We start from the raw sequence: 26,048 nt of genomic DNA on the forward strand, positions 1-26,048 counted from the left end.
CTAAGCCTTATATGGGGCAGCCCCCAGCCCTGAGCAGAAAACTACCTGTCTGTACGCTCTCCGGAAACCTGCAAACCTAATGTCAGCCGCTTAGCCTGACTGCTTTACGCCCACCTCCACAGCTCTCCAGATACCTGGGATTTGAGCCCATAAACTCGCGCACGCGGCAAGAGGGAATTTGTAATTCAGGCAAGTTCCGGCGCCACGGAAGGTCATTGCGCAGGCGTAGGCGGCGGCTTTGCGCATGTGTTTCTCTGGTCGGGTGTTTGTCCAGCGTAGCCAGCTGAAGTGGGAATCTTTCCGGGAATCTGACCGTGAGGCTGGAGCTAGATGTCAGCGGACCTTTCCCAAAAACAGTACTCCGAGAGAGATGTCTTAGGTTCCTGTTTTTTATGAACGGACAGAGCCGGGACTGACTTTGCCAAAGGGAAGTGAACTAAGAAACCGATCTCCTTCCTCCAGGCTGGAGCAAAAATTGACCTTGTGCCTCTCTCAAGCCAAAAAGTTTCTCAGGGCAGGGCTGGATTGTTCTTTGGGATTAGAGCATTAGTTGATAAAGTAAATTCAGTAAATACTGGTTTAGGGAGGGGCTGAATACAGTGAAAGGATGGCCTTGGGCCCCTCCCGGTAGATGCCACGATATGAAAATTTTGGTGATGCTTACCTTACCTCTAAACCAGCATACTACGTATTTGTATACCAATTTGACAAGTGGGGAAACCAAGGCTGTGAATGGTAGGGAAAACTGGTCTCCCAGGGTCTCCAGCCCCTTCCTGGTCTTAAGAGGAAGAGGGCCGTACTATGTCCTCGGACGGTGCGAAGATCACAAAAAAGTCTTCCTTCACTACCTGCCTCTTGCCTAAATTTCCTGGGCTGTCCGCTTTATTCAGCCTCAAGTGGGGAAAGGGAGTAGGCCGTTTTGATCCAGCGTTTATTAGTTCATCTCATTAATATTTTCATATTCTTGTGAATTTTTTTCATATCCTTGTAAAAACTGTTAAACAGTACTGGGGAATATGTAACTTAAAATGTAGCAGGTTTCTGTAGAAAGCCAGCCCGTCTCAGGCACTCCTTTTGTCTGGCTTTTTAAATTATTTTTTATTTTATTTTTTGTCTCGGGTATAAAGTCCACTCCAGGCTGTCCCCTCCACTCCTTCCTTGAACACAGGCTGTGCTTCTACAGAGAATCCTCTGGATGCGGGAAGGGAGACACAGTTCAATGCTTAGAGGAGGGGGTTACGAAGGCGCAGCCAGCTCTGGGTGAGAGGTTCCCGAGTCTACGACACCTCAAAAGTCCCCACGCACCACCAAACTCAGCTCCCAGAAAAGTGCTCCCGCGTGAGAGCCGCTGAGAAAGACGCGACGCTGGGAGGACCGGCCGGCCAGAGAGGCGGAGAAGGAAAGACACACACGCTAACTCCCGGTCACGTGACCGGACCTCCGCGGGGCCTGGGTCTCCGGGGTGGCTGGCCACGTGTGAGGATTACTTCTTCCAATTGGCTCTGCTAGGCCAATTTGAACGGCATACGGAAGCCGCCGCGGCTCATATACGGCTGCGTTTTTTTTTTTTCTTTTTTTTTTTTTCTTCTCTCTCTCTCTCTTTTTTTTTAATTCCCTCGCTTTGGTTCCCTCCTTCCGCTCCAGTCTCACGAGAAGCCGCAGCATAAGGCGCTGCCGTTGCTCCCTCTAGCCCGGTAAGTGGGCCTTACCCACAACCAGGTCATCTCGGTCCCGGTTTGCGTTGAACCCCGCCAGGGTCCGTGTCTGTGCAGCGTGCGGCCGGGGCATTAGGGCCGCGCCTGACCCGGAAAGGCCGAGAACCCGGTTGGGCCCGATTCTCCAGGCAGCTAGAATGGGCAGAGGGTGGGGGCTGGGGGAAATCGAGCCGGGCTTAGGGGGTGGGGCCTCGGAGCTCGGCCAGATACCTGTGAGAATCTGGCCAGTGGGGCGCCTGGGGTCGGGCTGGAGGGGATCTAATTGGGGAACAGTGCAACGATCGGGTGTGTGTGTGGGAGGAGGCTGTTTGGGGGGCTCAGTGAAAAGTTGGAGGGTCTTGCTTGGCTCTGTTAGGGAGACTTCGGCCTGGAGGGCTTTGCTGGGTCTGACTGTAAGGCGTCTCTGGGATCCGTTGGGAAGTGTGCTGGAGGGGGAGAGTGCTAGACCAGGCTTAATTGGAGAAAGCCGCATGGATCCGATGAAGGTTGCTGGCTTGAGGAGGTGGTGGGGCTTGGCCAAACTTGACTGGGGAAGCAGCAGAGATCCGTCAGCAGGAGATAATGCTGACTTGGGGTGGAGGGCGGGAATGGGGGAGGCTTGGCAGACCTGAATGGGGAAAGGGATGGCGGCTTCTCAAGGAGGTTCTTGTAGCGGGGTGGGCATACTTGACGGGCTCTCCTTCGGAGAGGCAAAGCGGACCAGTCTTCTGGCCTGATTAAGGAGAATCGCTGAATGGGGTCTGGCTAGGCCAGAATGTGGGAAGTCTGGCATCCGGCTGAGCTTGGCGGTCCGGATGCGGGGAACCGGCAGGGATCAGGTGCAGCTGGGGAGGCTTAGAAACTAGACCGGGGAGAGGAGGCATCTGGGATGTGGCGGAGCTTGAGGGCTGGGTTTCGGAAGAAGGTATATCTTTAGGGACCGTACCTATATACGGGAGACCACGGGACCGGAACGTTATCGAGGTCCGGGGCAGGGCACTTGGATGAAATGGCTGGGCCTTCTCTGAGTGGCTTGCGAGGGACGCGGAAGCCTTAGGATCCGCAGCCTGGGGCAGATGGCAGGGGCTGCCCTGGGGAGAAGGGCCAGCCACCGCTTCCTATGCCTCTCTTCCACAGCACCCCGCCCATGCTCCCAAGCCCACAGGAGCCTGTGACTGTGTGCGCCGTGAATGGTGCAGCTGGCGGGGACCCCTCACTTGGGTTGGCTGGATTGGTGGCCTCTGCCTAGCTAGGGGCAGCCCCTGCATTCCACTTCCGCTGACCCTGGCCCCTACCCCTGCAGCTTGCCTTGCGCCATGGACTGGCAGCCAGATGAGCAGGGCCTGCAGCAGGTCCTACAGCTGCTTAAAGACTCGCAGTCACCCAATACAGCCACTCAGCGTATCGTGCAGGATGTATCCTTCCTTCCTTTTGGGCCTGGGGGAATGAGGGGTGGGGGACATCTACATCCCCTAAAGGCCACAGAGGACAGGGCCCACCCCTACCCCCCAGACTGCTGTGGTTAGGAGCTGGCCATGACAGAGAGTTAAGGATTAGAATTTTGGGGCCCCATTCCCAGAAGAAATGTGACTGTGGGGGCGGGGGAGGGAATGAAACTTTTAGTTAGGACTCAGTTTTGGTTTAGGTTCATGGTTAAGATTTTTGTTTCAATTGGTTGTTTAAAATACTGTAAGTTAAACTTTTAAAATATTTCAAGCACTGGCAAGTTTCACTTGAAAACATGGACCTGCTAACTCTCTCTTGCTCTGGCCAGGTCTTCAGGAGGTGGGGAGCTCAGGCGTGCTCCCTCACATCCTGGATGAATTTGTGCCTGAAAAGTTGCTTTGTTATGGGCATGGGTATTGACAGGTGGGGTCCCAGGAGTTGGCTACCTGGTCCTAGAGGTCAGAGGTACTATTAGCTACATGGCGGTAAGGCGGCCCCACCTGGGGAAGGCCCTTGTCTCCCAAGTCCCTTAACAACTTGGCAGAAACTCAAACAACTGAACCAGTTTCCTGACTTCAATAACTATCTGATCTTCGTCCTGACCAGACTCAAGTCGGAAGGTACGATACCCTTGATGCCCCTCCATGCAGGCTGGACCCTGTTCTCTTTCCTGTAGTCCTGAGCCTCAGCCCTTTTCTCGCAGATGAGCCGACTCGCTCTCTCAGTGGTCTCATCCTTAAGAACAACGTGAAGGCCCATTACCAGAGCTTTCCACCACCTGTGGCTGACTTCATCAAACAAGAGTGTCTCAACAACATCGGTGATGCCTCCTCACTCATCCGAGCCACCATAGGTAAGGGGGGGCAGTGGGAGTGGGCCGGTGATGATGCCCTGCGCTCTCACTCTCACCCAAGAAGCATCTCAGAATGTTCAGGGTATTGATTCACCGTGGGTGGTAGAACTGTGATTGTTGCCATTTTGCAGATGAGGAAACTAAGGCACAGAAGGGTTAAGGGACTTGCCTTGTAAGTGGCCGAGCTCAGAAGTGACCAGTGCAGGTCCATGCTCTGAACCACTCCCTCCTGAAATGTCTATTTTTGCTTCTGAGGCAGTTACTCAGTGCCTGGAGTTTTATGTTCAGATTCTGAGGGGGCAGTAGGTTAAAATCAGCTCCCTGCTCTTGTGGAACTGGGTGTCCTTAATGAGGTAGCTTTGTCTTGGAGCCTTCCTGACTCCTGGAAGGCTGCCTGAGGTAGTTAACAAGGATGACTAGCATTTTTCAGCAGTTTATCTTAAGCCTTTTCACTACTGATAAACACCAACTCTACTGTTTGTTACCATTTTTATTGAGGTTAGTTGACATATAATGACTTACATTTTTTTTTCTTTAAAATCTTTGTCGACTTGTAACACTTGCTTTTACAAGGATGTTGTATGTAACTTTTTAAAAAAATTTTATTTATTTATCTTTAGAGGGGAAGGGAAGGAGAGAGGGAGAGAAACATCAATGTATGGTTGCCTTTTGTGTGTCCCCTGCTGGGAACTGGCCTGCAGGAAACCGGCCTGCAACCCCAGTATGTGCCCTGACTGGGATTCGAACCGCGATTGTCTGGTTCGCAGGCCCGCGCTCAATCCACTGAACTACACCAGCCAGGGCTGTAACTTTTTTTTAAAGATTTTATTTATTTGTTGTTAGAGAGAGGGGAAGAGAAGGAGAAAGAGGGAGAGAAGTATCAATGTGTGGTTGCCTCTCCTCTCTCCCCCGCTGGGAACTAGCCTGCAACCCAGGCATGTGCCCTGACTGGAAATCAAACTGCAGTTGTTTGGTTCACAGGCCTGCGCTCAATCCACCAAGCCACACCAGTCAGGGCCATATGTAACTGTTTTAAATGAAAGACAGATGTGCTTGCCCTGAAGGGAAGATAGTCTTAAAATGCAATAAAGACAGAAAAATACTGTTAGATTTGAGATAGATATCTTGCGGCCTGCTGCTTCCTTCTGTTAAAAGAGACCCTTAACCCCGACAGTACCCTCATCTGATGCCAGCAGAAAGACCTGGACTTACTAAGCTCCTTCCTACTGTCAGGTTCTGCTCTAATACTTGAGTTAAGGTCACTGAAGTTTCCCAGTAGCCCTACTAGGCCTGTGGTCTTTGTCCCCATCAAAGCACAAAGAGGTTAGGTAATGTGGCTAACATCACACAGACAGGGAGGAGACTGGGACTGTCTTCACAGTCTACCTCAGGGAGCACCTTTTCTAGCAGACCTGTGAGCCAGGGTCATCTGGAGTGCTGGCACTGGCAGCTTCTTTCCTTAGGAAAGACTGCCACCTTCTGGCTGTAAGTATTATCTCTGTGCTGACATCACCCATTTAGCTCAACTGCCAGACACCTTTCCTGCCCTCACACTTTAGATACCCACTGCAGATTGGGTTTGTAGTAAGCAGTACAAGCTCTCAAGAGGCCAGGTGACCCTGCAGGACCTTCCCCCTGCCCCCTCCTCCCTCCCCACCCTCACTTCCTCCCACTCTGCCCCACTGGCTCCTTACCCACCTGTAAGCTCCCCAGGCCTGCCCCTGTGCCCAGGCCTTTGTACCTGCCATTTCCTCTGCCTGGGATGCTCTTCCCCCAGAGACCTGGATGGCATCTCCCTCACCTTTTTCAGGTCTTTGCTCAGATAGCAAGATATCACCTGAAGGAAGCTCTGGACATCCAATTTTAAGTTACTACCCTCATCCTCAGCTGTTGCTAGCCATCCCCTTTGCTTTATTTCCCCCTTTAGCTTTTGGCATATAGCCTCCCGGGCCTTTTGCCGGTTTATGTTAACCTCGCAGCAGAGACTTTGCATTTAGTTCTGTGCTGCATCCTGGTCCTGGAACAGACTGACAGTAAGGCTCAGAGGATCTCAAGGGGTGTGGAGGGCTCATGCGGAGAGCATCCCGAGTGTGGCAGGGAGCACTGGGGTGCTGAGCAAGCCCACCGGCACCCAGCCTGAGGCCGCGTCCTTTCCTGGCCGCCCAGGCATTCTCATCACCACCATCGCTTCCAAGGGTGAGCTGCAGATGTGGCCTGAGTTGCTGCCCCAGCTGTGCAACCTGCTCAACTCAGAGGATTACAACACGTGTGAGGTAGGTGGCAAAGCCATGGCCCACCCAGGTGGGAGCTGGGGCTGGACCTGGACCCATACCCATGTGTGCTTCTCCCCACTCAGGGAGCCTTTGGAGCCCTGCAGAAGATCTGTGAAGACTCATCCGAGCTCCTGGATAGTGATGCCCTCAACAGACCCCTCAACATCATGATCCCCAAGTTCTTGCAGTTCTTCAAGCACTGCAGCCCCAAGATCCGGTGGGTGCAGCTCCCCAGGGGTCTGCAGGGCACCTGGAGAGGGCAGGGCGGGGGTGACCCACATGCTCACTCCCTGCCAGGTCCCACGCTATTGCCTGCGTGAACCAGTTCATCATGGACCGGGCTCAGGCGCTGATGGACAATATTGACACCTTCATTGAGGTAGGCTGCCGGATTGGGGATGAGCAGAGTGAGGAACAGAGGTCCCCACTGTGGCTGATCCTGCCTTCCCTGCAGCACCTGTTTGCCCTGGCCGTGGACGATGACCCTGAGGTGCGGAAGAATGTGTGCCGTGCGCTGGTGATGCTGCTGGAAGTGCGAATCGACAGGCTCATCCCCCACATGCATAGCATTATCCAGGTGTGCACACCTAACCCTGCCTGGGAGGGTGCTGCGGGGCTGGGGGCACAGGGGAAGGCCTTCAGCTTTTCTTTCACCTATCCCAGTACATGCTACAGAGGACCCAGGACCATGATGAGAACGTCGCCCTTGAGGCATGTGAGTTCTGGCTGACGCTGGCCGAGCAGCCCATTTGCAAGGACGTCCTGGCCTCTCACCTGGTCCAGTGAGTGCTTCTCGTTTTCACTGTCCCACCCCAGGGTCCACATCTTTTATTTCACTTTTTATGTCAGCATACATTTTGCAAGTGGTAGGAATAATTTTTTTTTTTTAAGATTTTATTTATTTTTAGAGAGGGGAAAGGGGGAAGAAAGAAAGGGAGAGAAACATCAGTGTGTGGTTGCTTTTCACATGCCCCACACTGGGGGCCTGACCCACAACCCAGGCATGTACCCTGACTGGGAATTGAACCAGGGACCTTTTGGTTCTCAGGCTGGTGCTCAATCCACTGAGCCACACCAGCCAGGGCTGAATGTAGTTTTAATGACTTAAAAATTAGATAAATTATAGGTGCAGTAAATGAGAAGTCCAAGAGAGGCCTCAGGCATAGGCGGATCCAGGTGCTGAAAGGATGTGAAAGGCAACTGTTCAGTGTCACATTTACTTCATCTACATTGGCTTTGTTCTCAGGCATGACCTTCCTTCATGATTATGCTGGGGACTTCTATAGCTTTACAACTTAGGGACCTCTGAGAAAATAATTCCCTCTTGCCCAGTATTTCCAGCAAAAGTCCTAGGGACAATTTGGGTCACTCACCTATCCCCAAATCAGTGAAGACTCTAATTAAAATTTCCTATCCCAGGGTCCATGGGCGCCATCTAAGGGGGCTGGCTGCTTTACATGTTTATTCCCCTAATCTGGCTCCAGCCCAGTCAAGTGCCTGGTGACTGAGCCACATGTGCCTGCCTTATGGCATTCCAGGGATCAGGCTCTGTTCCAAGCTTCTCAGTGTATTCAGAGGTTTGGATTTCCTACAGTGGCCAGGTCTGGGTCAAGAACTTTCCTGTGGAGCCAGGAGTGATGTCAGCTCTGTCCCTGTCACAGTGACTGAGATTGGGTTGGGGTAGCTGCCACTAAGGGAGATTAATGGATGTGGGGCCAGCAGAATTAGTGTGCACTGTACAGTCGGCTCTTGACTCTCCCATCCATACTTTGCTTTCCTCTCACCCGGGCATTGAGCCCCCAGGGGGCCCTGCTTTCTAATGAATAGTCTCTCTCCCAATAGGTTGATCCCCATCCTGGTAAATGGAATGAAGTACTCAGAAATTGACATCATCTTGCTCAAGGTTAGCCAGGTTCAATACCAGGCCCAGGCAGATGGGTGAGGGTGGGGACGCAGGGGATGGGGTCTTGTTGGTGCTTAGTGGTCTGTCTGGCCCACAGGGGGACGTGGAAGAGGACGAGGCAATCCCTGACAGTGAACAGGACATTAAGCCACGCTTTCACAAGTCACGCACAGTGACACTACCCCATGAGGCTGAGAGGCCTGACAGCTCTGAGGATGCAGAGGATGATGACGATGACGATGCTTTGTCCGACTGGAATCTGAGTGTGTGGCTTGGATGGGGGTGGGGGTGGGTAGCAGCCCTGGGTTCCCTCTTGGGAGGCGATGAGAAGCCTCACTGGAGCAGATCACAAAGATCCTAGTCATGATGTCTGGTCTGGGGATATGGTTGAGGAGGCCCTGCCTGATGGGCTTCTGAGCCTGCCCCCAATTTCCCTTCTGGCTTCAGGGAAGTGTTCAGCGGCTGCACTGGATGTTTTGGCCAACGTCTTCCGGGAAGAACTACTGCCCCATCTCCTTCCCCTGCTCAAGGGCCTCCTCTTCCACCCTGAGTGGGTGGTCAAGGAGTCAGGCATTCTGGTGCTGGGTGCCATTGCTGAGGGTGAGTGCCCTGCTGTCCTGGCTGTGTGTGACTTCTGACCCCTGTGCTGGCGTGTGACTGGGTCTGGCCCAAGTGGGACTGCCCGTGGTGAGGGGGCCATGTCATCCCTGAGTGTTCTCCAAAGGCCTTCTCAGCCCCTTCAGATAGCTGTGGGATTTCAGGTAGCTCAGCCCCCTTCTGTGAGCCTGAAAGGAACCCCAAACCCTGAAATGCATATCCTCTCCGTTCTCGTGGACAGGCAATTCTGTGAGATCGTAAGGGAAATTATAACTACAATAGCAGTAACAGTCACTTTTTTAGTGCTTGTCCTATGGCAGGCAGCCTGGTGCTAGGGGCTTGGTGCCACCTGACGAGGTGGTATTCATAGATGGGGAAACTGAGGTACGAAGGGATGGACATCACCCACCCACCCCCATTTACCCAGGGTGCAGCTGGGCCTCAGACCTGCCCCCTGGCTGCAGGGTTGGCCTGCTAGAATAAATGTGCAGTGGTGGTACCTCTTCAAACTTCACATGATGCGCTCTTACTGGCCTGGCTTTTGGGCACCCTTTGTGCTGATGGAGTGTACAACTTGGATGACCAGAGAGGGCTTTGTGAGTCTGTTATGGGCGTCACTTGTGACTGCCTCAGCACATAGGCCTGTCCTAAAAAGTTCAGAAGTCCTCACTGTGGAGAGGTTTCAGAATTACCTAAGGAGAGGGAGACTTGTGGTCAATGTAGAGGCATTAGTAAATTCCTTGCTTCAACACACAACTATAGCAAAAAATATAGCTACACTACAAAACAAATATCACTCAGAATTGTCAGGAAATTGAACTGTGTAGAAGTCTGACAACCAAGGATTTGAAGAATCCACATTTGTCCAGATGGGTAGGAGAGGTGGAGACACATAGAGACACTGAGTTGCATGGAGAGGCATGGGAATAGGTGGTTTCATAGCCACATGCAGTAGGTAAAAAAATGGGAGGGATACCTTGGGAATGAGGGATCCCAGTTCCAAGTCCAGATCACCTAGCCCAGGGTCCCAGCACCAGGAAGATAAATCCCCATAACTTTTGGCTGTAAAAACCAGTGGGGGTTGGGGCAGTGGAAGAAACTGCATCCTCTTAAAGGACCCACAATGGATTTAGGACTCACACAGACCCACCCCTTCTGGGATTCAGCACCAGGGTGACAGCTTGAAGGGCACCAGTGGCATATGGGGAGAATGTGGAGTGCGAGTGGGGAGACTAGATTATACCCAGGCAGAACTCCTGAGGCCAGGCAGTGGCACTGTCCCCTCTGCAAACCCTCCCCCACATAGCAACAGAGTGGTGATACAGGTTGCCCTGCCCTGGCATTCACCTAAGGCTCCACTCCATACAGCTTAATAGATGTGCTATCAGAAACTCAAAGCAGCTCTACTTAATGCACAGAAACAAACACAGGGAGGATGCCAAAATGAGAAGACAAAGAAATATGGTCCAAATAAAAGAACAGAACAAAACTCCAGAAAAAGGACTGAATGAAATGGGGATACGCAACCTCTCAGTTGAAGGTTTCAAAACACTGGTTGTCAGGATGCTTCAGGAATTCATTGGGTACTTAAATGCCATAAAAAAGACCGAGGCAGAAATGAAGTTTGCATTAAGTGAAATAAAAATCTACAGGGAACCAACAGTGGAGAGGATGAAGCCGAGAATCAAATTAATTATTTGGAACACAAGGGAGGAAAATGCATTCAGTCAGAACAGCAGAAAACAAACAAACAAACAAAAAAACACCAGAATAGGCTTAGGGGCATTTTTAAACATACTAATATCTGAATCATAGGGGTGCCAGAAGGAGAAGAGGAAGAGCAGGAAATTGGAAAAAAAAAAATGAAAGAGCTTCCCTAATTTGGTGAAGGAAATGGACATACAAGTCTAGGAAGAGCAGAGTCCCAAACAAGATAGACCCGAAGAGGGACACACCAAGACCCATAATTAAAATGCCAAAGGTTAAAGAACCCTTAAAAATAGCAAGAGAAAAGCAGTCACCTACAAAGGAGTTCCCATAAGACTGTCAGCCGATTTCTCAAAAGAAACTTCAGGCTAGAAGGGACTGCAGCCTAGATTACTTTGTCCAGTAAAGCTATCATTTAGAATGGAAGGGTAAATAAAACACTTCTCAGACAAGGTAAAGCTAAAAAAGTTCATGACCAAGCCATTATTATATGAAATGCTAAAGGGAATTGCATAAGAAAAAGAAGACAGCCTTGGCTCGTGTGGATCAGTGGAGTGAGTGCCAGCCTGCAAACCAAAGGGTCGCCAGTCTGATTTCCAGTCAGGGCACATGCCTGGGTTGTGAGCCAGGTCCCCAGTATGAGTATAAGAGGCAATCACACAATTGGTGTTTCCCTCTCTCCCTGCCTTCCCCTCTCTTCTAAAGTAAAAATTTTTTAAAAGAAGAGATCAAAACGAACATTAAAATGGCAATAAATTCACAACTGTCGTCAACTTCATCTGAAAAACTAAGCAACCTTGCAGAACAGGAACAGAATCATAGGTATGGAGATCACTTAGGTTATTATTTGGGAGGGGAAAGGAGGAAAATGGGAAAGGTGCAGGCATTTAGCAGCACAGATTGGTAGATACAAAAAACATGGCGGTTAAGGATAGTATGGGGAATGGGGAAGCCAGAGAACTTAAATGCATGACCCATGGACATAACTAAGTGGGGGGTTGCTGGGGATACTGTGTGGAGAGGGGCAAAGGGGGAAAAAGTTGGGACATTTGTAATAGCATAATCAAAATATATTTTTAAAAAATGGAGAGTTTTTCTCACCAAGTAAGTGTAGTATAGCTTATGTTACTGAATGTACATGTGTTGATAGAATACATTAGGTGTTCTACATATTCACGGGAAAAGACCTAGAACTGACTCTAAACCCATAAAAACAGGTCATTTAATAGGGGTTGTAATCTGTGCTAACTGAAGAACATACTCATGAATCCCTTTTTTTTTTTTTTTCAAGAATTTTTACTCATTGGTTTGAGAAATGTTGATTTGTTGTTCCACCTATTTATGAATTCGTAGGTTGATCCTTATACGTGTCCTGATAAGGGGTCAACCCACAACTTTGGAGTGTTGGGACAATGCTCCATCCAACCTCAGTTACCTGGCCAGGGCTTGTGGTTCTCTTTTAAAAAGATGATGTAAAATAGAAATTAGAAAAACCCAAAAAAGGTTTTAAAAGAAAAGGACTTTTGCACCCATTGGGGTCACTGCTGCCCACAAAGCCCAAGTCATTGTGCAGCCCAGTCATCTGTGAGTTAGTGAGTGATCATGTTGGGGTGGAGCTGATGGAGGGGAAAGGTTTGCTCTGATGCCGCTTTCTCTCCTGACCCTCCCTTTCACTGGCTCTGGGACTCTGAGCCAGTTATTCAATCTCTGAGCCTCAGTTTCCCCATCTGTCAGGTTCTGCTGATCTCTAAAGGATGAGTGCAGCCTGGCTCAGCTGGGCTCAGGTTTGCCCCCTGCTGTCCTTGCAGGTTGCATGCAGGGCATGGTGCCCTACCTTCCTGAGCTGATCCCACACCTCATCCAGTGCCTGTCAGACAAGAAGGCCCTGGTTCGCTCCATCGCCTGCTGGACGCTGAGCCGCTATGCCCATTGGGTGGTCAGCCAGCCACCAGACATGCATCTCAAGCCTCTGATGACAGAATTGCTCAAGCGCATTCTGGATGGCAACAAGAGGGTGCAGGAGGCAGCCTGCAGGTGACTTCTGACACCTGGCCCCACAGCCCGTACCCCTGTGCCTCTGGCTGCCCTTCGGGAAGTGATGACACTCATTATTCCTGACATCTGCTGATTCTTAATGTATTCGTACTGGCTGATCCCGAGTGCCTGCTCCTGTCTCTACCTGCCTGTGGCCCAGCCCCCACCTGTATGTGCCCACTGAGCCCTTTCCCACCTTCCAGTGCCTTCGCCACCCTGGAGGAAGAGGCCTGCACGGAGCTGGTGCCCTACCTCAGCTATATCCTGGATACTCTTGTGTTTGCTTTCGGCAAGTACCAGCACAAGAACCTACTCATCCTCTATGATGCCATTGGCACCCTGGCTGATTCTGTGGGCCACCACCTCAACCAGCCGGTGAGACCCCACTGTAGCTCCCTCCTCCTAATTCTCTGTTCCCCTCTGGCATCCAGTGACCTGGCAGTGACCCTGGGTCAAATGCCATGTGCCATGGACATGGCCATGACCTCAACAGGCTTCCCTCCCAGACAGACCTGGCTCCTGCCTTGCCCTGCTCCCAGTCTAGTGGGGGAGACAGACAGTTATGAGGCAGTGTGGCAAGTGCTGTGCTGGGGGAGCTCAGGGGCCCATAGGAACTAGGATGCTGACCCAGGCTTTTGAAGGGGCAGGGGTGGATAGGGTGGGGCTTGGGATGGGTCCGAAGAACCTGGAGGTCTGACTGGATGGTGAGGCCTTGCAGGCCCCATGAGCCACAAGGAGGAGCCCAGGCTTTATTGCTCAGGCGATGGGCGATGGACAGCCTTGCTAGTTCTCAGGCCGCCACCTCTACCCAGAAAGTCCCAACTTTGTGTTCCCCTTGCAGGAATACATCCAAAAACTGATGCCTCCGCTCATCCAGAAGTGGAACGAACTCAAGGATGAAGACAAAGACCTCTTCCCTTTGTTAGAGGTGGGTGGCCTCTAGGCTCCCCCCTGCAATTGTGCCCCACTTCACCTAAATTCACCTCTCCTGCCTTCCTCCCACCAGTGTCTGTCATCCGTGGCCACTGCCCTGCAGAGCGGCTTCCTGCCCTACTGTGAGCCTGTCTATCAGCGCTGCGTCACTCTAGTACAGAAGACACTGGCCCAGGCCATGGTGAGCACCTGCCTACCCCTCTGCTTCTGCCTCAGCCCTGGCCTGCCGCCCTCACCCTCCCGCCCACCCCATCTGTGCCCAGATGTACACCCAGCACCCTGAGCAGTACGAGGCCCCCGATAAGGACTTCATGATTGTGGCGTTAGACCTGCTCAGCGGCCTGGCTGAGGGCCTGGGTGGCCACGTGGAGCAGCTGGTGGCCCGAAGCAACATCATGACCCTGCTCTTCCAGTGCATGCAGGTGGGTGGGCACCCCTTGAAGGCCTCTCTCAGTGATGACACCCAACAGCCTGTAAAGGCCACCCTGAGGGGTGATGGGACAGGGCTAGGAAAGGGGGCCTGTAAAAGAAAACCCTGTAATTATTTTAAAAGGGGATTCAAATAGGATATGAGTAAAAGCTCACTTTCAAGCCAACAATTTCCAGTAGGAAATGGGGAAGTACAGCCCCTTCAACATTACCCCAACCTGTGTATCAGGAGGGCTAGCAGTTACATGTGCTTCCCTGAGCTGTAGCTGTGTCCTGAGCCAGGCAGTCGTTCCCATGGCCTAAGTCCTATGTACATAGAGGGCCCACAGCTTCAGTGCTGGGAAGTGGAAGGGTCAGGCCGTGCCCCAGGGACTGACTGCTCCCCTAGCTGCCCTAAGCTAAGGGATTAATTGAGGCCCCAGCTTGTGGGGAGGGGAGCCCTGCCATGCTCACCCTGCTCTGACTCCCAGGACTCGATGCCTGAGGTCCGACAGAGCTCCTTTGCCCTCCTGGGAGACCTCACCAAAGCCTGCTTTATCCACGTCAAGCCCTGCATTGGTATGATACCCACCTTGTCCTTACCTTGTAACCCTAGCCCTGGCCTCAAGTGATGAACAAATGACTAGGGAGGACTGTGACCGAACTGGGATGTATTCGTACTGTCTGATGGGGCCTCCCAGGCCAGGTTGGGGAGCTCACCCTGGTGGGTCCTCCTGCTCAGCATCTCTCTTTCTCCCCACCAGCTGAGTTCATGCCCATCCTGGGCACCAACTTGAACCCCGAGTTCATCTCTGTCTGCAACAATGCCACCTGGGCCATTGGTGAGATCTGCATGCAGATGGGTGAGTGCCCTGCAGGTGGGCAGGCCCTGCCCCTCCCAATTGGCCTATTCCTGGCCTGGGGACAGGAGCCGGGCTCTGAGCAACAGGCTTCCTCAAGAGGGTGCTGGTGCTCCTTGGGGAAGGCTCCCATGGGCGAGGGGTAAGAGGACACTCTGAGCATTTTCATCAGAGATGGACCAAGTGGCTAAAAGTCCATTTGTGATTGGCTTCTGTAAAGAGGCAGGTCAGGAGGCCTGTTCTGATTGGACTATTTGCCACCTTCCCACCCTGAATGCAGTTGGCTGGAAGGTCCCCACTGGGATTGGTAGTTCCCTACCAATGGCAGCTTCCCCTTTTCCCCACAAGGAAACTGGGCCATCTGGCCTCACCTCGGTGTTCAGGGGTGACTCCAGGAAAGCTTCTGGTATTTGGAGGGTATGGGTCTGTCTCCAGTTGGCCATGGGTCCTGGCCTGGAGACCAACTGAAGGTTTTTCGCTCCCTCACTGGATGCGGTCAGCCAAAGTCTAGATGTAACTGGCTAGGTGGCATGGGCTGTGTGAGGCTGACTCTCTGATCCCCCCAGGGGCAGAGATGCAGCCCTATGTGCAGATGGTCCTCAACAACCTGGTGGAGATCATTAACCGGCCCAACACACCTAAGACGCTGCTGGAAAACACAGGTGGGCACCAGGTCTGGGCTGCTGCTGCGCCCTTGCTCACCTCCCAGAGGTGGGCTTCTTGGCTGAGAAGGTAGTTAAGTATCTTTGGGAATGAACCAGGGAAGGTATCTGGAAGGACCTGGCAGTGGTTCTGGGAGGAGGGCCAAAACAGGTGCTGGCCTTGGAGGAAGACCCAGTCTAGGCCAAGCTTCTGGGCCCTGGTGGCTGGCAGGAGCTATTCCCTTGGGGCCTGTGGGGCAGGGCTGGTGCCTGGTGCCAGAGGCCCCGCCACGTACCGTCCGGGGGCCACTCGGGGTTGCAGGTCGCTTGACGAGTCCCTCTGCCATTCCAGCCATCACCATCGGCCGCCTGGGCTACGTGTGCCCACAGGAGGTGGCACCCATGCTGCAGCAGTTCATCCGGCCTTGGTGTGTGTTCACCTGTGTGGGGCCTCCTCTGTGGTGGGCTGGGTAGCAGAGTGGGTGGGACAGGTCCAACCCATGCCCTTGCCTGTGCCCGCCCAGCCCTGCCCGCCTGTGGCAGCACGTCCCAGCCCCATCATCCACTGAGCGCCCCCCCTTCCTCCATGCCCCATAGACACATAGCCCACCCCACCCCACCCCAGCCCCACTGCCCACTATTCCCAATGGATGCCCCTCCTGCCCCAGCCCTGGTGGCTGATTCCCTGCTGCTCACCTTCCCCACAGGTGCACGTCCCTCAGGAACATCAGGGACAATGAGGAGAAGGACTCAGCCTTCAGAGGCATCTGCATGATGATAGGCGTCAACCCTGGGGGCGTCGTGCAGGTTGGGGCAGCTGGGCTGTGAGGGAAGGCACTGGGGCTGGCTTGGGCGGCCCCTCACATGGGATTCATCACATTTCAGGACTTTATTTTCTTCTGCGATGCTGTAGCTTCCTGGGTGAGCCCGAAGGATGACCTTCGGGACATGTTTTATAAGGTGAGGCTCCTGCTTCACGCTGATGTACTCCCAGGAGGTGGCATCGGGGAGACCCTGTGGGGGAAGAGGCCAGGTTCATTTGCTCTGTTTTGGGTGCCCCTCCCATCCCTCACAGATTCTCCACGGCTTCAAAGATCAAGTTGGGGAGGAGAACTGGCAGCAATTCTCGGAGCAGTTCCCACCGTTGCTCAAAGAGAGGTTGGCTGCCTTCTATGGGGTCTAGAGGAGCACTGCAACTGCCAGGTGAGGAGGCTGCATGTACAGTGGGGCTGGCCATGTCCTTGGGATGGGGAAGCACAGGCTCTGACCCCTTCTCTCTCTGCAGGTTTCTGTCTGCGTCGTCAGCAGAGGGGTTGCTGGGGAGCACACTGCGTCCAGAAGTTGCCGTGCCCTGGTCAAGGGGGGTTAGGGAGGAGTGAGTGGGACCCAAATCCAGATGCCTTCCCAGTCCATCTACCTGCCATGCCTGGCCTGTGTGGCCAGCCAGTGGTGGGCAGGTGGGTGGGCCTCCACACATCCTACAAACGGGAGGGGGGTGGGACTTCGTGGCAGTAAGGGCCCCTTTCTCTAAGTGGGGTCACCTCAGGCAGCCGACTTGGGCTAGCCATGTGGGAGGGAAGAATCAACAAAGCCGACTGAATCCGGCTTAGGATGAGCAGGGGGAAAGCAGGCGGGGAGGGGGGTCCCTGTAGAGATGCGTACACTCATGTACACATGTGGCCACACGCATGTGTGGGCGCTGCTGCCAGCCAGGCTGGGCCAGTCGCCCCTCCATTTCCCTGACTGCATGGAGACAGTAGAATTAGTGAACCCCTGAGTTAACTCGTAAGGCCTTCCGTGTAACCTGCATCTAGAGTTTAAGAAGCTTCTGCTGTTTTACTGGAATTGGCGACGACTGGGGAGGGCTGGGTGGGTTGGGGTCCTCTTCTGGGAGCCCAGGGCGGGGTAAGACGAAGGCCACCTTGGGGCTGTCCTGTCAGCACGCACACACTTTGGACCTGCTCTGCACACTTCCTGCCAACTCTGGCAGTCTCAGCCAGTGTGTCCCCTCCTTGTCCCTTCCCAGCCAGAAGAATGGAGACCACAGTAATGGCTGGGGCTGGCCAGAGGTCTCTCTTTCTCTCTCCCTTGTGCTCCAGTGACTTTTGAAGACACTGGCCTGGCCCCCCCTGCCCCCCCCCCCAAGAGAGAGAGCTTGGGGTGGCCAGAGCTGCTGACACATACCCCCTGCCTATCCATAAGCACGTCCATTTTAAGGGCAGTCTGCTTCTCTGTGCTTCTGAGAACCTGACTTAGGTTCCAGGCCCAAGTTTCTAGAATGAGGGCTGGGGCATTTAATAGACGTTGATGCAGCGAAGGCTTATGCTTTGCCAGCAAGGAGAGCAAGAGCTTGGTGAGGGGGTGGTGTCCTCCCAACCTTGAGGCCATGAGGCTTCCTGCTCATCACTGCTTCCAGTGGCCTTGAGACCCCATCAGATTGGGGCAGCAATTTTAGGGACCCTACTGGGATTGATTGGTTGGGGATGCTACCACAGTGGGAGAGGCTCCACTAGAACCAGAGGGAGTGTGGTTTCAAGTTGGCCTTGAAGTGAAGCTGGACCCTGCAGCTCCCTTAAGGTTTTCTTTTTTCTCTTCCCCTGTTTTTTACTTCCTTTGGGGGCCCCTTCTGTGGTTTGGGGGGGTTTGGCTGGACTCCTGCATTCTGGGGCCTGCTCCGTTCATCCTGCTGGGTTCCTGGACCCCACCCCTATCACAGCCCTGGGTCTTCTCAGACTGGGTCGGGCCCTGCCTCTATTTCAAGGGGCACTTGGTGCACATTCCATAAATTCAGCTAATTCCCCCTCCCCACCTTAGAAACTCCAGCAGGTCTCTGGAAGCCATTTGAAAAAAAAATTAAATACCATTTAATTTTCTGATAATTCCAGTTCTTTGGAGCATCCTCTGCAGGGCCTTAAGGAGTATGGATGGATTGGCCGTCTGAGGGGTTTGGAAACTCCTCCACCCGCTTTGGGGGTGGGGCTCCAAACACCTCCAGGGAAGTGGGAGCCTTATTCATCGTCTTTTCTTTCTTTTTTTAAAAAAGAAAACTATTTAATTTTTTAATTTATTTTTGGTTGATTTTTGCACAACGAAGTTGTAGCTTCTCAACCTTCTTTCCTGCCCAGGGCTGCGGACCCTGACTGGCTTCGATCCGCAGATCTGCTTGTTCCCATGTCCCTCCTTTCCCTTCATTTTCTTCCTCCTGCGGGTTCCAGGGTCTGTTCATTTGTTACCATGCTGTGCTGGGGATTGGCGCCGAGGTGGCGTGAGATTCCACTTGTGTAGAACTTTGTTGAGTAAAGATCAGTTTCTTGTGAACCTTGGTCTCCAATTGGCCTGTGTCCTTGGCTTTGGCAGTAGAGATGTTGAGGGAGGCTGTAAAAATAGGGGTGCACAGGATTGGGGAAATAATTGGGGGAGTGGGAAAGGAAATAAGCAATAACAAGGGGCATTTCTTGGGACCCTAAGCATCAGTTTTCCTTCCTGTACAGTGGTTAAGGTTAGTGTGAAAGATGAAGATTAAATATCACATATATGTGGGTGCATTATTGCAACTCACTAAATGTCCTGAGCTCACTAAAGGAGAACCATTAGTGTTACAGGCTAGGTTCAAGATCCCCACCTGCCTTAGACTAAACTGAGTGATAAGGGGCAAGGCCTTGCAGCACCTTCATCTTTGGCTGACTTCCACAACTGGGTCACTGGGCATCTCAGACATTTTTATAGAAAGCTCAGCTCCTAGCACCGGGCCTGGGGTAAATATGTAAGATATTAGCAACAATTACTAGGACAAATGAGAAACTGCTCAGGATAAAATGTGGCAGCCTCAGTATGGCCTGAGGATCACCTGCATCAACCTGGGAAAACAAATGACACGTCCCAAGTTTGCTCAAGTGTGTATATTTTGGTGAGAGGGAGTAGAATATAAACAATGACATGTCCCATAGAGAAGGATACAGGGGGAAGGGAGAACATTGGGGAAGAGGGGAGGTACTGTGGGAAGATGTTTGAACAAAGCCTTGTGGGTATGAGGAGTCAGGCGGAGGGTACAAGCAATCCGTAGAGATCGTTTATGTGTTAACTGCCTGGCTCAAGTGGCTTTCAGTAAGAGATCCTGGTTTTATCGCTATGGTTCAGGATATTGTTCCAGTAAGGCCTCTGCAGGGTAAGGGTGCCTGTTTCTGGCTCCAGAATGCAAGACGAGTTTAAACCACTTATATTCCCCAGGCTGCAAACCCCGGAAAGGGGGTTTGCATTTCTGAGCTCGGTGTCACGGGTGAAAGTTGACTTTCGGAGAGCCGTTTTTCTTTTTTCTTCCAAACTATAAGTGAAAGTTTATTTAGAAGGTCACAGAGGTAGGAGTGAGCTGTAGGAGACATGGGCTCCGAAAACAAGTTACACAGGTAAAAGAAGAAAGCAAGGGCCCCGTTTTTCAAACCAGAAAATCAGCACTCCACCAGCGACCCTTAAACATGCAGGAACCCTGTCTTGACTTGGAGAGTGGTCCCTTAACAGCGGAAGGTTGTGGGTTCCGTTCCTGGTCAGGGCATATACCTAGGTTGCGGGTTCGGTCCCCCTTCAGGGTGCACGGGGGAGGAAACATGAATGTTTCTCACAGTGATTTTCTCTCTCCCTTCCCCTCTCTCTAAAATCAGTAAGCATATCCTTGGGTGCTGACTAAAAACTAAATAAAATTTAAAAAAATGCAGAACCAGGAATCTGCATTTTTCAGCCCTAGGCCCATACAGCTGAAGAACGGAGACCCTTGCAGGGAGCGGCCGTCAGTACCCGGCAAGTTTCTGCTCAGCCCCTTACTTCCGCCGGTGCTCTAACGTCATCAAGCAGAGCCGAACTTGCCCTCGCGCTGCCTAGGAGACAGGACGCGGGGGCCCGCAGCCCAAGAGGCGGCGGGCCGCGCCCACTCGGTCACCATGGAGCTGCCCCCAGAGCTCCGCGACGATCCCAGTTCCTGGGACGAAGACTCGGACCCGGAGCCGGAGCCCGACCCGGACACGCAGGCTGAGGCTTACGTGGCCCGCGTGCTCAGTCCACCGAAACTCGGTCTGCCCCCCCTGCGCACCCCTCTGCTCTCCGCACCCACCGCGTCCCCCGGCGCCTTGGAGCTGCGGGCAGAGTCCAAGGGCCCGGCAGTGGGGGTCCCGGGCCTCCTGAACCTTCCTCCGGAGCTGCTGCTCCAGATCTGCGCCTACCTGGACGCTCGCCTCGTACTCCACGTCCTGCCGCGCGTGTGCCGCGCGCTGCGCGACCTTGTGCGTGACCATGTTACCTGGAGACTACGCGCACAGCGCCGCCTTCGAGCACCCTATCCAGTGGTCGAAGGTGCGCACCCCCTGGGCCAGTCCGAGGTCAGGCTTGGGCGGGGAAGGGTGTATCTGATGTGCTGTGAGCACAGCAACTAGGGCAGACTTCCTGGCTGTCTAGGGGCCTGAGGTGGTGCCAGAGTCTCTGAATTCTGAGTGGGTCATGAGCTGGACACGAGGGGGATCCTGAAGCTTTGAAATCCTACTTGGGGCCTGGGGTCCCTTGAACTGAGGATCCAGTGAGCCTCCAGCTTGGGTTCTGGTGGTGATAAAAAGGCCCTGAACCCTGCCTGGGGGTTGACACGGGGAATTCCAAGTCTCAGGCTGTTGGAATCTGCTTGAGGCTCAGAGTAAAACGAAGAATCCTTAGGTTTTGGGTCTAAATGCGGAAGCAGCTACTGGCGATGCCAAGGCCCTTCACCTCTACTAGGTGGGGGTCCGGTGGTGGCTCTGGTCTAGAGCCTGTAACTCTTGAGCCAAAGGTAAGATTTGGGATCCCTGATGCCAGCAATCACAGATCCTCAAGCCCAGGGTCCAACCTGGACTCTTAAGCAGGGGCTTGTGGTCCTTCCTCCTGTTCTCTAGGTCATTGGTCCCTGGGGGTTAAGACAACTTGGTGACCTTGAAGTGATGGGACTCTCCTGAATAACTTGATAAACATAAATGCTTGGGCTCCATCCATGTCACTGAGTCTCTACACCGGGGGCTTAGATTCTGCATCTTGAGAAGTCTCCCAGGTTTATAGATAGTAGTTTGAGAAACACTCTGGGTCTGGTTCAGATGGCTGAGGTAGAAAGTCCTAGCTCCTGTACCCAGCCTGGGGGATTAGCCAGGGGTAAGGAAAAACTTTAACGTTCTGAGGCTGCAGAATTGGGTTGGGGATGAGGCCTGGGAAGGTGGTCTTGAGGCTGTAGTTTCCAGAATCTGGGAAACTGGACCTGCTTCCAGCCCTGCACCTGCTTCGAAGGAGGAGTCCTAGACCTGCTTCGAAGGTGGATGGGGCAGTGGTCCCGAAGCTAGAGCCTGGGCCTCCTTGGGGTGGGGTGAGGGATCCAGATGGGGGCACTTCTCCAAGCCCAGGGCTGGTTGGGCTCCCTGGGAACCAGAGGTGAGCTTGGAGAGCTGGTGTGGGTAGCAGGATTCCCACCCAACTAAAACCCTGCTCATGGTTCCCACAGAGGAGGACTTTGACTGGCCGGCTGCTTGCATTGAGCTGGAGCAGCACTTGTCACGCTGGGCGGAGGATGGGCGTTGGGCTGAGTATTTCTGCCTGGCTGATGGGCACTTTGCATCCATTGACTCAGTGCTGCTGCTTCAGGTGAGATGGGTTTGGTGAGGGGCCAGGCAGGGGTGGGTCAGGTTGACCCTGACAGTATCACCTCACTCCCCTCCCCAGGGTGGGACACTGTGTCTGTCAGGCTCCCGAGATCGAAATGTCAACCTGTGGGACCTGCGGCAGCTCGGGGTGGAACCCAGCCGGGTTCTGGTCAAGGCCCTGGGCACCCAGACAAACAGCACTCACAAGGTGAGGATGGAGAAAGCATGAGGCCTGGGTACGTTGCCATGACTAAGGGTGCAGGTGTTGGCACCAGACCTCGTGGGTTAAAACCTTACTCTACTATTGTTAGTGTGATTTTGGGGTGAGATGGATGACTTCTCTGGACCTTAGTTTCTACTTCTATCCAGTGGTCAGAAAGGATGAGGATGAATGAGATGAACAGTCATTAAGAGCTTCACTCAGATTGGATGCATAGTAGGTGCTCAAGACATGTCAGGATGCCCCGAGAGGCCCAGGGCGGGGCGTCAGGAGGCTGCCCTTAGGGGTCAGCCAGCTCTGAGAATGACTGTCATTTCATGGGAGGCAGCAGTGGAGCAGCACCTCCTCCAGTCAGTGAGGTGGTATAGGCCTTGGAGCCAGGCTGCTGGGTTCAAATCCCCACCTTGGTGCGTCCTGGCTGGGTGACCTTGGGCGAGAAATGCAACCTGTGTGTGACCTCATTTGTGGAACAGGACACCGTACAGTGTCCTCCTCAGTGGGTTTGGTGAGGAATGTCAGCCTGTGCATATTATTTCCTAAGACAGGGACTTTTTTAAAAAATTGATTTTTAGAGAGAGAGAGAGAAACAAACATCGATTTGTTGTTCCACTTATTGATGCATTCATTAATTGATTCTCATATGTGTCCTGACCGGGGATCAAACCTGCAACCTTGGTGTATCAGGACAACACTCTAACCAACTGAGCTGCCTGGCCCCATTTTTTTTTAAAAAAAGATCTTATTTATTTTTAGAGAGAGGGGAAGGGAGGGAGAAAGAGGGAGAGAAACACTGATGTGTGGTTGCCTCTCACATGCCCCCACTGGGGACCTGGCCCGCAACCCAGGCGTGTGCCCTGACTGGGAATCAAACTGCGATCCTCTGGTTCACAGGCCCGAGCTCAATCCACTGAGCTACAGCAGCTAGGGCTTAATGAATTCTTAATCATGTTGTCATGTAGCCTCGAACCATTGCTGGTTCTAAGTCTCTGTGGGACTGGATTTAGGAATATTATTAGATGTGCGGCAGGCATGTCCTGGTGTCCGCAGTCAGACAGACATACAGACTTGAGCTCTAATCTCTACATGGTGCTGACTTGCTCTGTGTTCTTGGGTTGGTTAGCTCCCTCCTCTGACCCTCAATTTAGTTATCTGTGAAATGAGGACTGTCACATGGGTCTGATCCTACAGGGCTGGGTGTGGTCACTGGCAGCGTTGGACCACCGAGTGTGCTCTGGTTCCTGGGACAGCACGGTGAAGCTCTGGGACATAGCAGCTGACGGGCAGCAGTTTGGCGAGATAAAGTGTGAGGGGTCCTGGGGAGGGGGGTTGGGGGGGCGGGACAGGGCACTGTCTGGTCACAGCCCAACATGCTCCTTGTGTCCCCAGGGGCAAGGCAGCTGTGCTGTGCCTTTCCTACCAGCCTGACATCCTGGTAACTGGCACCTATGACAAGAAGGTGACAGTCTATGACCCCAGAGGTGGGCCAGGGGCCTGAATTGGGGATAGCAGGGCTGCCTGGGGGGGTCCCCAGCATCATGCTGGGGAAGGAGGCACTTGGGCCTCACAGCATGGCTGGGGTGACAGTGACATAGGCAGATGCTGACCACTCAAGAGTGCCTGTGGTTGGGGGCGGGGGGGCACTGTGGAGGAAGCTGTACCTCCAACTGGGTGGGGTGAGGGACATAGAGGGCACCCAGAGGGGAGGCCTCAGAGCTATAGACAGCCCCTGAGAAGCCTGGCTCTCCCACTCCCTAGCTGTATGTCGCCAGTCAAGCTTGAACTTCAGTTTTCCTATCTGTAAAATCCGGATAATAACAACTCTAGCCCCATAGGGTTAATGGGAGATGATAATAAGAGCATTGGTGGATTAAATGTTAGTTTATATAAAATGCCTAGAACAAACATTGCCCAGCACATAAGCTTTTGTGACTTTTTTATTCTTATTTTGTGTAATTGAAGGGCCAGTGTGCCTTATCCAGGCAGAGCAGTGGTGGTAGGGGTGCAGAAAACTGCTGGCACTGGTTGGCGTTTTATGTTGGGACTATCCTGTCCACTCTGTACTGAGAGTAGATGGGACGGGAGGTGGGGGCAGGGTGGGGGTAGAGGCTCGGGGTCCTGGGAGGCCCAGATTCGGGGGAGCAGGAGAAGAGAGAGAAGTCATTCGTGAGTTGTGGGGCAGGGAGGGAAGCCAACCAAGGCTTTTGCCACAGAGGACAGAGGCCCTGTATCCTCTGGTAGGTTGGGGGGCCCTTTGAGGGGTGCTGATGTTCCCCTTCTCCCTGGCCCATCACCCACAAAGTTGGCCCAGCCCTGCTGAAGAGCCGGCGGCTGCACTCGAGTGCGGTGCTGGCGTTGCTGGCAGATGACCGGCACATCATCTCGGGCAGTGAAGACCACACGCTCGTGGTGTTTGACCGTCGGGCCAACAGTGTCTTACAGCGGCTGCAGGTGAGCCCTCCCCAGGGTCCTGAGGGACCAGGGCTGTGGCATGGCCCAGCCTGAGCTGCCTCACCCCACGCCCCTCCCACAGCTGGACTCCTACCTGCTCTGCATGTCCTACAAAGAGCCCCAGCTCTGGGCCGGTGACAACCAGGGTCTGCTGCACGTCTTCGCCAACCGGGAGGGCTGCTTCCAGCTTGTCCGGGTCTGCCAGGGCCCTTGGCCCTGTCCCATCTTTCTGGAACTCCTCCCTCTCTCTAGACTTCAGTGGTGGTGGGTGGCTGGCCTTAGGAGAGCCTTGCCTGAGTGTCACTTGTCCCTCCTTCTTGCAGTCCTTTGATGTGGGCCACAGGTCTCAGATCACAGGGATCAAACACTCGCTGGGGACCTTGTACACCACATCCACCGATAAGACCATCCGGGTGAGGCCCCAGGACAGGCCCCCTTCCACGCCACCCCCACCAGCTGGGAGCACACCTCCTGACCTTTGTCTGTTACCCCTCACCAGGTGCAAGTGCCTACAGATCCACCAAGGACCATCTGCACCCGAAGCCACCACAATGTGCTGAATGGGGTGAGGCCCTACCCCACATGCCCTGCCCCACACGCCCTGCTGGCTGCCCAGAGCACCTCTGAGTCTTTATGTCCCTGTCCAGATTTGTGCTGAGGGCAACCTGGTGGTGGCCGCCTCTGGGGGCCTGTCGTTGGAAGTCTGGAGGCTGCAGGCGTGAGGAGGCAGACGTGTGTGGATGTGGATTTGCCAGCCAGCAGGCTGAGGCAAGGCCTCTGTTCTTCGGAGGGGGAGAGCCCTCCCCTTTGCTGGTGCTGCTCCTGCTGTGCCCCACAGGCCTGGGGCACAAGGAGCCTAAGCCACTGCCAGTCCGGGTCCCTGATCTGGGCCCCAAGCCAGGTGAGGTTGGTGTTCCAGCCCACCCAGGGAGCTGATGCCCATCCACAGACCCTGTTTAAGATTTGGACGTCTGCTCTCCCTTCAGCATAAGGGGGAAATAAACTGGCATACTGGTGCTGTGACCTGGAGTGGTGCCTGCTTGGGACCCGGGGCTGGTGCATGGCAGCCTCTGCAGTGTCTGTCTGGGTGTGCCTGTACCCACCTGAGTGCATTCCTGGGATCACATGTCTGTCCCTGGGGAGGTGGGTTGGCTGGCTGTGTGTGTCGTTATTGTAACCCCACCTGGGACCAACTGCATACCCATGAGTGTGAGTGAGGAAGATTCTGGAGGGTGTGGGCACCTACCTATGATGACACCGCTGTGTGTGATGTGTGGACAGGGGTGGTGTGTATGTGTGTGGTGTGCACTGCCATGTGGATAGGGACTGTCCCTGGATGTGTCTGTGCAGAAGGAGAGGGGATCTGCTACGGCACCCACAGATTCCAGGCAGG

General features: G+C 53.6%; 2 protein-coding genes and 2 non-coding genes across 11 annotated transcripts; all 4 read left to right on the forward strand.

Annotated features, from left to right (window-relative positions):
* Positions 1 to 1,455: 1,455 nt before the first annotated feature.
* TNPO2 (transportin 2) lies at positions 1,456 to 18,667 on the forward strand. 6 transcript variants are annotated; one of them, XM_037145729.2, is made up of 25 exons: positions 1,456 to 1,694; positions 2,998 to 3,109; positions 3,685 to 3,760; positions 3,844 to 3,993; positions 6,160 to 6,266; positions 6,350 to 6,483; positions 6,564 to 6,645; positions 6,721 to 6,843; positions 6,930 to 7,048; positions 8,109 to 8,169; positions 8,267 to 8,432; positions 8,617 to 8,769; positions 12,282 to 12,507; positions 12,711 to 12,882; positions 13,349 to 13,435; positions 13,514 to 13,621; positions 13,704 to 13,862; positions 14,340 to 14,427; positions 14,613 to 14,711; positions 15,275 to 15,370; positions 15,702 to 15,777; positions 16,057 to 16,156; positions 16,235 to 16,309; positions 16,425 to 16,526; positions 16,635 to 18,667. In XM_037145729.2, exons 2-25 carry the CDS (start codon positions 3,011 to 3,013, stop codon positions 16,716 to 16,718), a joined length of 2,742 nt encoding a protein of 913 aa, XP_037001624.1. In that variant the 5' UTR covers positions 1,456 to 1,694; positions 2,998 to 3,010; the 3' UTR covers positions 16,719 to 18,667. The 6 variants fall into 6 exon arrangements, with proteins under 6 accessions (XP_037001624.1, XP_037001618.1, XP_037001622.1 ...); XM_037145723.2 differs by having other exon boundaries at positions 1,459 to 1,694; positions 15,672 to 15,777; positions 16,425 to 16,552; XM_037145727.2 differs by having other exon boundaries at positions 1,461 to 1,694; positions 16,425 to 16,552.
* On the forward strand, positions 12,563 to 12,631 carry LOC119049732 (small nucleolar RNA SNORD41). The gene has a single exon (XR_005082600.1). It is a non-coding gene; the product is annotated as a small nucleolar RNA SNORD41 (small nucleolar RNA).
* Positions 14,469 to 14,543, forward strand: LOC128627172 (small nucleolar RNA ZL2). The gene has a single exon (XR_008391329.1). It is a non-coding gene; the product is annotated as a small nucleolar RNA ZL2 (small nucleolar RNA).
* Positions 18,668 to 19,888: 1,221 nt separating the features above from the next.
* On the forward strand, positions 19,889 to 25,678 carry FBXW9 (F-box and WD repeat domain containing 9). Of its 3 annotated transcripts, XM_053663771.1 has the most exons (10): positions 19,895 to 20,689; positions 21,849 to 21,988; positions 22,067 to 22,195; positions 23,396 to 23,508; positions 23,594 to 23,685; positions 24,507 to 24,655; positions 24,738 to 24,851; positions 24,979 to 25,068; positions 25,155 to 25,220; positions 25,303 to 25,678. In XM_053663771.1, exons 1-10 carry the CDS (start codon positions 20,281 to 20,283, stop codon positions 25,375 to 25,377), a joined length of 1,377 nt encoding a protein of 458 aa, XP_053519746.1. In that variant the 5' UTR covers positions 19,895 to 20,280; the 3' UTR covers positions 25,378 to 25,678. The 3 variants fall into 3 exon arrangements, with proteins under 3 accessions (XP_053519747.1, XP_053519748.1, XP_053519746.1); XM_053663772.1 differs by lacking the exon at positions 24,738 to 24,851 and having other exon boundaries at positions 19,889 to 20,689; XM_053663773.1 differs by lacking the exon at positions 22,067 to 22,195 and having other exon boundaries at positions 19,889 to 20,689.
* The last annotated feature ends 370 nt before the right edge of the window (positions 25,679 to 26,048 follow it).

The sequence above is a fragment of the Artibeus jamaicensis genome, unplaced genomic scaffold (assembly GCF_021234435.1).
Source record: "Artibeus jamaicensis isolate MK-2021 breed Jamaican fruit bat unplaced genomic scaffold, CSHL_Jam_final contig_3290, whole genome shotgun sequence".
NCBI classification, from domain to species: Eukaryota; Metazoa; Chordata; class Mammalia; order Chiroptera; family Phyllostomidae; genus Artibeus; species Artibeus jamaicensis.

Coding starts and splice junctions, on each gene's coding strand:
- TNPO2 (XM_037145729.2), top strand. CDS start 3,011: ATGGACTGGCAGCCAGATGAGCAGGGCCTGCAGCAGGTCCTACAGCTG. Junction 12,883..13,348: donor GCCACCACCTCAACCAGCCG/GTGAGACCCCAC, acceptor TTCCCCTTGCAG/GAATACATCCAAAAACTGAT. Junction 14,712..15,274: donor TGAGATCTGCATGCAGATGG/GTGAGTGCCCTG, acceptor TGATCCCCCCAG/GGGCAGAGATGCAGCCCTAT.
- FBXW9 (XM_053663771.1), top strand. CDS start 20,281: ATGGAGCTGCCCCCAGAGCTCCGCGACGATCCCAGTTCCTGGGACGAA. Junction 22,196..23,395: donor AGACAAACAGCACTCACAAG/GTGAGGATGGAG, acceptor CTGATCCTACAG/GGCTGGGTGTGGTCACTGGC. Junction 25,069..25,154: donor CCACCGATAAGACCATCCGG/GTGAGGCCCCAG, acceptor ACCCCTCACCAG/GTGCAAGTGCCTACAGATCC.